The sequence below is a fragment of the Sinocyclocheilus rhinocerous genome, unplaced genomic scaffold (assembly GCF_001515625.1).
Source record: "Sinocyclocheilus rhinocerous isolate Xijiao unplaced genomic scaffold, SAMN03320098_v1.1 scaffold1570, whole genome shotgun sequence".
Taxonomy (NCBI): Eukaryota; Metazoa; Chordata; class Actinopteri; order Cypriniformes; family Cyprinidae; genus Sinocyclocheilus; species Sinocyclocheilus rhinocerous.
Genome location: NW_015664984.1, coordinates 116,506 through 125,998, shown reverse-complemented (window position 1 = coordinate 125,998; position 9,493 = coordinate 116,506). Strand labels below are relative to the sequence as shown.

General features: G+C 36.2%; 1 protein-coding gene across 1 annotated transcript in view; it reads right to left on the bottom strand.

Annotated features, from left to right (window-relative positions):
- slc43a1b (solute carrier family 43 member 1b) overlaps nt 1-9,493 on the bottom strand; it is a 14,701-nt gene that overhangs the window by 1,807 nt on the left and 3,401 nt on the right. The window contains exons 2-12 of the mRNA XM_016541352.1: nt 6,956-7,113; nt 6,655-6,841; nt 6,398-6,453; nt 6,107-6,183; nt 3,483-3,575; nt 3,224-3,357; nt 2,364-2,515; nt 2,120-2,273; nt 1,661-1,843; nt 1,439-1,568; nt 235-308 (exon numbers count right to left, since the gene is read on the bottom strand). Of these exons, the coding sequence (XP_016396838.1) occupies nt 235-308; nt 1,439-1,568; nt 1,661-1,843; nt 2,120-2,273; nt 2,364-2,515; nt 3,224-3,357; nt 3,483-3,575; nt 6,107-6,183; nt 6,398-6,453; nt 6,655-6,841; nt 6,956-7,109 (1,394 nt within the window). The 5' untranslated portion in view covers nt 7,110-7,113. The remainder of the gene's footprint in view (nt 1-234; nt 309-1,438; nt 1,569-1,660; nt 1,844-2,119; nt 2,274-2,363; nt 2,516-3,223; nt 3,358-3,482; nt 3,576-6,106; nt 6,184-6,397; nt 6,454-6,654; nt 6,842-6,955; nt 7,114-9,493) is intronic.

Below are 9,493 nucleotides of genomic sequence, written 5' to 3'. Positions count from 1 at the left end.
CTATTGCTACAAATATACCCCAGCGACTTAAGACTGGTTTTGTGGTCCAGGGTCACATATTAACAAAAACTATAATAGTATGCCAGTGATTCTAAAATAACACTAATTCAAATGATTCATTTTCACTTTTTGGCTAGAATTATTAAGCTGATCTTCACTTTGTGTGCTGTGTTCAGGTAATGTTATCCTTAAGCAGCACATAAAATCATGTGGATTTTGATAAGTAAAACTCACACAGCAGCGTAGAGCCCACCACAGCAGGAGTGAATAAAACCTCGAACTGCAGTGTGAAGAACAAATGACACCACCTGATCAGAAAGGAGAAAAAGAAAAATACATATAATAATGAATGGTCATCAAAATGTTCATGTTTTGCAGCATAAACACAGCAAGGTCAAAAGTTTTTAAAAAGTTTTTTTAAATTAATTTAATTTAAATTAATTTTATTTTATTTATATGATTATATACTATCATATGCAAAATTATATATAAAAATTAAATTAAATTAAAATTATATATGGTGCAAAATTATATAGGATTTTATAAATTATGTATGATTGCAAAGTTATATATGAATATGTAAATTAAATGAAAATTATGTGAGTACAAAGTTATATATGAATATAAAAATGCTAATTTATATATGAAAAATTAACTAATACAATTGTAATTAAATATCATTAAAGGTGCAATAGGTGATTGTCTTCAGAAAGATTTTTTGTTATGCTGGTTGAAAGTCTCTTTACATCCTGATAGCAATCATTAAGTTAAGTGGTCTAAATGTATTTGTCTGTATTTATATATTTTGTGGAAGGCGTAGGACCAAGAAATGTTCATCCAATCAAAAAGTTCGGTCCGAGCGTTTTAATTGGCTTTCCTACCTGCCTGTCAAATATGTATTAGCATACCTCTGCGCACCCGGTTCGCGCAGACAGGTTACGTCATCAGCGCGTTCAGGCACGCTGTGCTGACAGAGCGAGAATGGCAGACAAACATCAACAACCCGATCTTCCTTCCTGGTATTGTAGTACTTTTAAAGTTTTCTCACCGGTGAATGACACATGATGTAGCCCAGCGGTTCCCAATTCCAGTCCTCGCGATTCAGATAACCAGCTCGTTAGAAGTGAGCTGAAGCATGCATGAACTGTGTTCCGATCGATAGGATCCCTACACAGTGTTCACTGCTCCCGCGAGGATTGGAATTGGGAACCACTGATGTAGCCTATTGTAATGTTGTCTCTGGTATTCTGGTCTGTGAGTGTATATGCGTTCAGGGGGCGTGGCTTTGGATGGTGATTGCAGGGAGGGTGGGATGTTCGCTTTCAGTGCTATCAGGCTAAAGTTAGCATTTTCCAAGATCTCCTACTGCACCTTTAAATAACTAAACATTCTGCAGTATTTCTGAACAAATAAGTAAATTTGTGACATTGTGTCTAACCTGCACGGGTAGATTGTCTATGAGAGAGATGATGCCGAAGATGACTAGCAGAGTGTTCGTAAGGATGAAAGCTCTGATGGCGTTGGTGAGTTTCTGGATCTTTCTGTCCCTTTTTGGAGGCTCAGAGGGACTGAAGAAAACAACAAAAGGAACCAGTTAACAATGTAACTGACATATCAAAGTAATTGAACATTTCTCTCCTTCTCTTTCAACCACCTTCACCTTTTTTCTCCCTCTGCTGAATTCACCACGTCCTCACACTCCTTCATTCTCCAGTCCATGATGTAGCCAATCAGAGGACAGGAGACCAGGCAGAGCAGCTGAAGAGTGCCAAAGATGGACGAGTAGAGATTCACTATAACACACACACACACACACACACTCTCTCTCTTTATATTCCATTCACTATACAAACACTTCCCTGAATAATGTTGCCATATAATCCTGATATTGCACTGCCTGATGCTTATACTGATACATTACCATTAAACACATTAAACCAAATAAATGAAACTAGATTTTTTATCAGAAGTAGTTTAACTTTAGCGAGACATTTAGAATTTTTTACCAACTGGTGTCAAGGTCAAGGTCGCTATCGTCCTTCAAATTTCTCCCTGGTTTGATATTTTGTTTTCTAACGTAATACATTAAAAACAAATGATTTAAATGTTTAGCTGATGCTCACGATTAGGGTCACCATGGGTAACAAGGAACTCCAACATCTTATTCATGGCACCCATGAAAAAAATGACACGGAGCTGGGTCATCGCCATTGTGATGATGCTCCACAGGAAAATAGGTGAGCACACAGAACGATAAAAGCGGGGAGATCCTGCTGTCCAAACATTGACAACAGAAAGATTATTTTATGATCAGATTCACAATCCGTTGGTGTTTTTGTAGACACTGTGTTTGTGAGACTTGCCCTGGCTCTGAGCAGCTGTTCCATCGCTGGGAGCTTCATCAGTGGAAGGTTGTTGTTTGGTCACATCTGGCTCTTTAGGAGTCTCCTGAGTGAAAGAACTTTCTTCAGTCATCTTTTGGTCCACTACTTCACTTCTCAACTTCACCATTGTACTGTGAAATCAAGAGTAACAGAAATTCATGTACAGTTTTACAATAATAGACACAATTGTTTGTGTATATATTGTGAATGCTGTATATTTGAATTATTCTGATACCGCTGTTCAAAAGGTTGGGGTCAATGTTTTTAAAGTCTCTTACACTCACCGAGGCTGCATTTATTTGATAAAAAAAAAAATACAACATTAATATTATACAATTTATGAGACTTCAGACTAACTGTTTTCTATTTTAATATATTGTAAAATATATTTTATTACTGTGATGGCAAAGCTGAATTTTCAGCATCATTACTCCAGGCTTCAGTGTCACATGATCCTTCAGAAATCATTCTAATATACTGATTTGCTGCTCAAAACATCATATTGTTATCAATATTGAAAACAGTTGTGCAGCTTCATCTTTTGGTGGAAACAGTGATATTTTTTCCAGGACTTTTGATGAATGCAAAGTTCAAAAGAACAGCTTTGAAATAGAAATATTTTGTAATATTATGTATTAGTCTTTACTGTCGCTTTTGATCAACTGAATGCATCCTTGCTAAATAAAAGTATTAATTTCTTAAAAAAAAAAAAAAACTTACTGACTCCAAACTTTTGAATGTTAATACATGCGTAAATGTAAAAAATAATAAATCACATTAGGTGTGATGTTTAGGTCTTTTTTTTAGGCATATAGTGTATGTATTTGGCATGTACTGACATGTATCTGATGTCCTCAGGGCCAGGAAAAGATTCTCCCGGCCAGTTAATAAAGCAGTTGAGGAAGACGAGGCAGGCAAATCCTGCCCATACCCAGAATATAACAGAAAAAGAGACGCCCACATCATAGATCAGCTAGAGGACAAGACAGAAAGAGTCATGTTCATATGCTGCACTGCAAGACAAACGTATTTGTGCATAATGTCCAAATACAAATAAGTTGTTTGATCTTGTTAGTAGCCTAATTAAACAATCTCTACCTTGACTCCTGGAAAGGTGACAGCAGAGGAGGCGTACGAGCCAATCATGAGCGAAAGAATCGTAGACCGCACATTTCCAAACATATTTGGCAACTGAGAAAATCAAACATGAAGAAAAGAATCAGAAATGAATGTTCTAATGTATGTATTCAAACTGTAATGTTTGTCTATTGCCACTAGAGAGCATTATGAGCTTGAAGTTAGAAATAGCCTTTTTCAGCCACACAATATGTGAAGACAACTCCTCATGCAGCTGTGTTCTAGCCTGTAGAATTTCGCCATACATGTGGGTGTTTGCTACTGCTTATACTTCAAAAGTTTGATGATGATATGTACATCAATAAATAAATGCAGAATTTAATTTATTTGTTATTTTATTATTTATTTAGTCATTAATTACTATTAAAATATAGTTGTTTAATATGTAATTATATTTATTATATAACAAATAATTATATTTCAATACATACATGCATACATAAACTGGCTGTTGTGCCAACAATGCTCTACCACTCCAAGCAGATAAACACACACACACACACACACACACACACACAAACATAGATGTCCCTATTCAGACCGACGCAAACACAAACAGTTCATTGCCAGCTCTTAAATATAACCCTACCATTTTAGCATATAAATAGGTTGCTGAAATGAAATACTTTCAGGAAGCTGACATGTCCTTCAGTGTGACATGCCATAATCCATCTAAAACTATTTAAACAGTAGTTTGCTAGTTTGTTTATATTTTACACGCAGTTCATCTAAGGTACATGTGGAGCTCATATAAAACATGATTCAGGTTTTTATCTAAGTTCAACTTAGGACGTACGTGTGTGTGTGTGTGTGTCTGTGTCTGTCTGTGTGTGTGTGTGTGTGCCAGTATGCAACTATGAAATTTGACAGCCTGGACAGTAAACACACAAAGATCACAGACACAAGAGGACAGAAAGAGGAGGGTGGAAGAGTTCAGTGCGGTTGATAAACTAAAAAGGGGACATTGTGGCAATGTTTGCATGTCTCATGACAAAATTATCTAACTGGCAAATAATGTATCATATCTACAAGTCAAGCACAAAACGACCAAGAAACAAACAATTTCTGCTTTAACGTCCTCTTTTTATCATCCAGTCAAATCCAGATTAATAAAATCTATACACGTTTTACTTGTTATATATGAAGAGTTCAGATGCAAACGTCTCTAAGTGCTGTTTGAAATTTTCATCTAAAATTAGCATTTTTATCAGGCTCCTATGTTTAGGTTCAGTAATTTTACTTTAATGGCAAAATTTTAATAGTAAACTTGTAAAATTAAAATAGGTTGTGAACTTTGGGATGACACAAATACCCACAAGAAGTGAATTACAAAATATACTCCAGATATGAATTCATCATAATAATACATTTATGGTACATTTTAGGTAGTGTAAAAATAAGGAGGACACGTGAGGGAAAGCAAGGACAAGGCATGTTATGTTGGGAGACGGTGGGCTTGGTGGAGTAGAGGGCGTGAAGACAGATCTGTGCTGTGATTGGCTGAGATCAGCATGCCAAACTGTAGAGCAAGGGGATGGAAAACGTGCAGCACTGAAGTGATCAGCAACAGACAAGAGCAGTAACTCATGCAGGTGCAGAAAATGGCATCTTATATGCACAACAAGAAATGCCACAATCACATGTTTTGATATAATGTAATGAGGAGCAGTATAAAAAAGTTTAATAGCAATTTTGCAAAATAAGTGTAGCCAAAAGGCATCATACTTACATTTCACCTTACATATGTCCACAGACATGCATACACAAATGATTCCAACCACTTTCAGATGCACACACATATACTTACCAAGCATGCATACTGACTTTTTAAAGTCACTTAAAAATGGTCACTAAGACTGCATTTATTTGATCAAACACAGTAAAACAGTAATACTGTAAAATATATTATAATTTAAAATCACTGTTTTCTATTTTAATATATTTTAAAATGTAATTTCTTCCTGTCATGGCAAAAGCTGGCAAAAGCTGAATTTTCAGTGTTCAATGTTGAACAGTTTATGCAGCTTAATAATAGTTTTGTGAAAATCTATAAAAGTATTTTTATTATTATTATATATAAATATTTTTTTTAAATCTTATTAACTCCTAACTTTTAAATGGTTGTGTATTGCAGTTTTCACAAAAATTATGCCAACATTATTTCAACATTCATAATAATAAGAAATGTTTTTTGAGCGGCAAATCGGCATTTTAGAATGAAGGATCATGTGACACTGAAGACTGGAGTAATGATGCTGAAAATTCAGCTTTGCCATTGCAGGAATAAAATGTATTTCAAAATATATTCAAATGGAACAGTTATTTTAAATGATAGTTATATATATATATATATATATATATATAAAAATCAATTAAAAAACAACAACATTTTGAATGGTAGTGTGTATACATACACACACACACACACACACACACACACACATTTAAACCCAATAGAGAGTTAAATGTCAACATGACCACCACCCACTGACAAAATAATTAACCTGAACCCAAATACATTAAAACTTCAATAGGACCTCAGAATATAGAACAGGTCAAATGGCAACTTTGCAACTGTGTCTTACTGTTAGTGAAGTGAAGGTTAGACAGATTCCTCCGAACCCATTCATGGACACAGCAATAAATATGATAGCTGATAACACTGTGAACGAAAAGAAGAAACAATGCCTTCATTGCTAATAAAGCATTAAATATACAGATTAACTAATTACTGGCATGTGGAATTATTTAGCTATGGGTATGTGTGTATGTGTGTATATAGAATTTCATTTATACTTCTACAGTACATGCTGTATATAGTATTTTGGCTCTGGCTGTGGAACACCTGAAACCATTAAATGTGGCTTAATACTGACCTTTTGGATCATAAGATGCTACTGCAATCAAAGCCATGGATAATGCAAAACAAGAACTACAAGAGTCATAAAAACAGAGAGTTGGTGGAAGTGACCAAGATGTGGGTTGCAGGGCATGAGCAGTATTGAAAGTAGGCTTTAATGCTGACCTTCTAATGTTGAAGTCTTTACTGAAAACTTTGTCAAGCCAACATTCAACATTAGTTTTGAGGAACTTTGCTTTTCTGGCTTAATGCTAATAGCTGTATGCCTCTCACCTGCCAAACAATCTGATTGGACGTGGTCCAAACTTGTCCATCAGGACACCCAGTGGCAGAGTGGCTGCGCTGATGATGAACGAGCCAATCGTAAAGCCCAGATTCAGAATCTCTTCCTGCTCAATACAGCTCAGCCAAATCGTCTGTTCCGTCAAACTCACATTACTGTGAGTCTCTGTGACATTCTCTAATAGTATCACAGGAAGAATTAGATACTTTAAACCTCTGCATGTTGCTGTTTTATAAAACTGCTCTGAATAAGACTTTGTCTGTCAGTGTGGATTATCTTCTGATCATGTACCTGTACACAGGTGCGAGTAGAAGCCCTCGTTCTTCAGCATGATAAGAAGGGAGCCCCAACCCAACAATACAGCAGAGAAGAGCAGGTTTTCTATGATTGATGTGACAGCCATCCACCAGCGCCTCCTGTAGGCCTGCGAGAGCGATGGAGCCATTGCACTGGAGAATGAAAGATACCACAAGAACGGATAAATTCTACATGATTCTACATGATGTTAATACAACAATTCAGGCTTGTACAATCAGAATGGGGCGTCTTAATTCATAAATACAAAATGATATCAGAAGAGGCAGGGGCAGGGACATCTTTCTTTCAGAAATCAGAAACAGAAATACTGTATTAATCCCCGGAGGGAAATTAGGTGATTTCGTAAAATTACTTTGTTTGATTTGGTAAAGTTAACGCAACACAAAACATTTGAACACTTAATTCCATTTAAATGCAAACATAAAATATAAAATGGAAGTGAAAATTTGACACTTTTCTCCATGTCTTGGAGAAAAGTGATCTACACTTTGAGACCCTACTTGCCCAAATTTATACACAACACATTCATAAAAAAAAACTGCCTGCATCTGAGACTTATTCATGCTTGAATGTGTACTGAAGACCACAAAAGTTATTGTAAGAATTTATGAACAGACACCTTTTCACACCATAACCTTGCACTCATTCAGGACACCAAGGTTTATTCATCTATTGCCTGAGTGTGAACAGCCGAAATGAGAAGAATTCAGGGGAGGAAAGAGGGGGGGAAAGGATGGTTACAAATTTATGTCAAGACTTGTCCTCTTTGTTCAGTACATTCTTGAACAGCATGTCTACAGTATGTTGCAAATGAAATGGGAGACCATGAATTAGGACAGAATGCAAATGATTGCTCAAGTATCTTGTTTGTACAAAATCTGTGAGTTTACACGTGATTTATATCGGTTTATGTTTTGAACGCAGCTTTTTCTGCTTGTCCTCATCACATGGATAAAACAGGCCGAAGTATTTTTGTTATGCATAGAGCACATGTCCACACCCCCCCCCTGTCCTGCTGACAGCAGAAATAGTCACAGACCTTCATGGCACACCAGGAGCATCACCGGTGTGACTGATTTCACCAACACATAGAATAAACATGGCTGTAATAATGAGTTGGATCCTGCAGTAAAGTGTATCCATTCCGGATCATTACCACTAGAATGAAGAGTAATGTCAGACAAATGCTGTAATTCATTGTATAAAACAATGTAATAATTTCCCAAGCCAACTACAAACTCCTAACTGAATATTATCGACAGACATATTGAAGAATAGTAGACAGGCAGTCAATTTATTAACTGTTTCTGCACAAACATTTATTCAGCATTTATTCAAACAGAAAAACACAGTTCCATTCAAACAGTTCCCAAGAGTGCACTTTTTACTGATATACAGCACATCTGCAATAAGCAGCAATTTCAAGAAGCACATTAAGTTCATTAGAGAACTTATAGGCCTATTTCCTACATATTTCTGACGTGAAACACCACAAATATGTTGCAGATCCAAGCAGTGATTCCCACACCGCTCTATACAGTGTGACCGGCAAACAATTATTAAGAGTCTGTAGTTTTAATGAATTGCACAAAAAGAATCACATATTTAGGAGTTAACGATTTGGATCAGTCTGATGAATCTTTCATTTAAAGAACTCACTGAATCTATCAGAGAATCTTTTGTTACACGATGACGACCCATCATTTACTGAACTGCAACCATCAAGCTCATGACACATGAAAGCTAATCTGTTTTTTAAATTATTCTTCATAAATTACACACATAGGCTAAGTGTTGATGAGAAGCACAACTTCTGTATTTTTTGTTGTTATTTGGGTCTCCACATTGAATACATTTTATTTCCCTGGTGCAGCTTAACCCCAATACTTCATTTTTCCACACTGTAATAAGTGTTTAGCAGATATGGAAGCCCGTTTCCACCACTGAACAAAAAAAAATAAAAAAATAAAATTGTGATTTTTTCCCCTCACAATTCTGACTTTTTTCCTCGCAATTCTGAATTGCAAGAATTGCAAGTTTATATCTCACAATTGTGACTTTATAAGACGCAATTGCAAGTCAGAATTGTAAGATATAAACTCACAATTCTGAGAACATAGTCTTTTTCCCCCTCAAAATTGGACTCTTTATCTCGCAATTGCGAGTTTATATCTCACAATTCGGGAAAAAAGAATGTCAGAATTGTGAGATAAAAAGTCGCAGTTTCCTTTTTTTATTTTTTATTCAGAGGGCGGAAACGGGCTTCCATAGATTTCCCATGCTTCCTCTAGGATTTCTAAAAATATGAAAACGTCTCAGGTTACTTATGTAACCATGGTTTCCTGAGTAGGGAATGAGACACTGCGTCCTCTAGGGGTCGTTATGGGGAACGCCTCGTCGTGACCTGTGTCTGAAGCATACATTCATAAAACACCAACAACATGTTAGCCGGCGACAGCTCATGACGTCACTACCGGTGCGACTATAGTATAAATAGGCGCCGGGAGAACA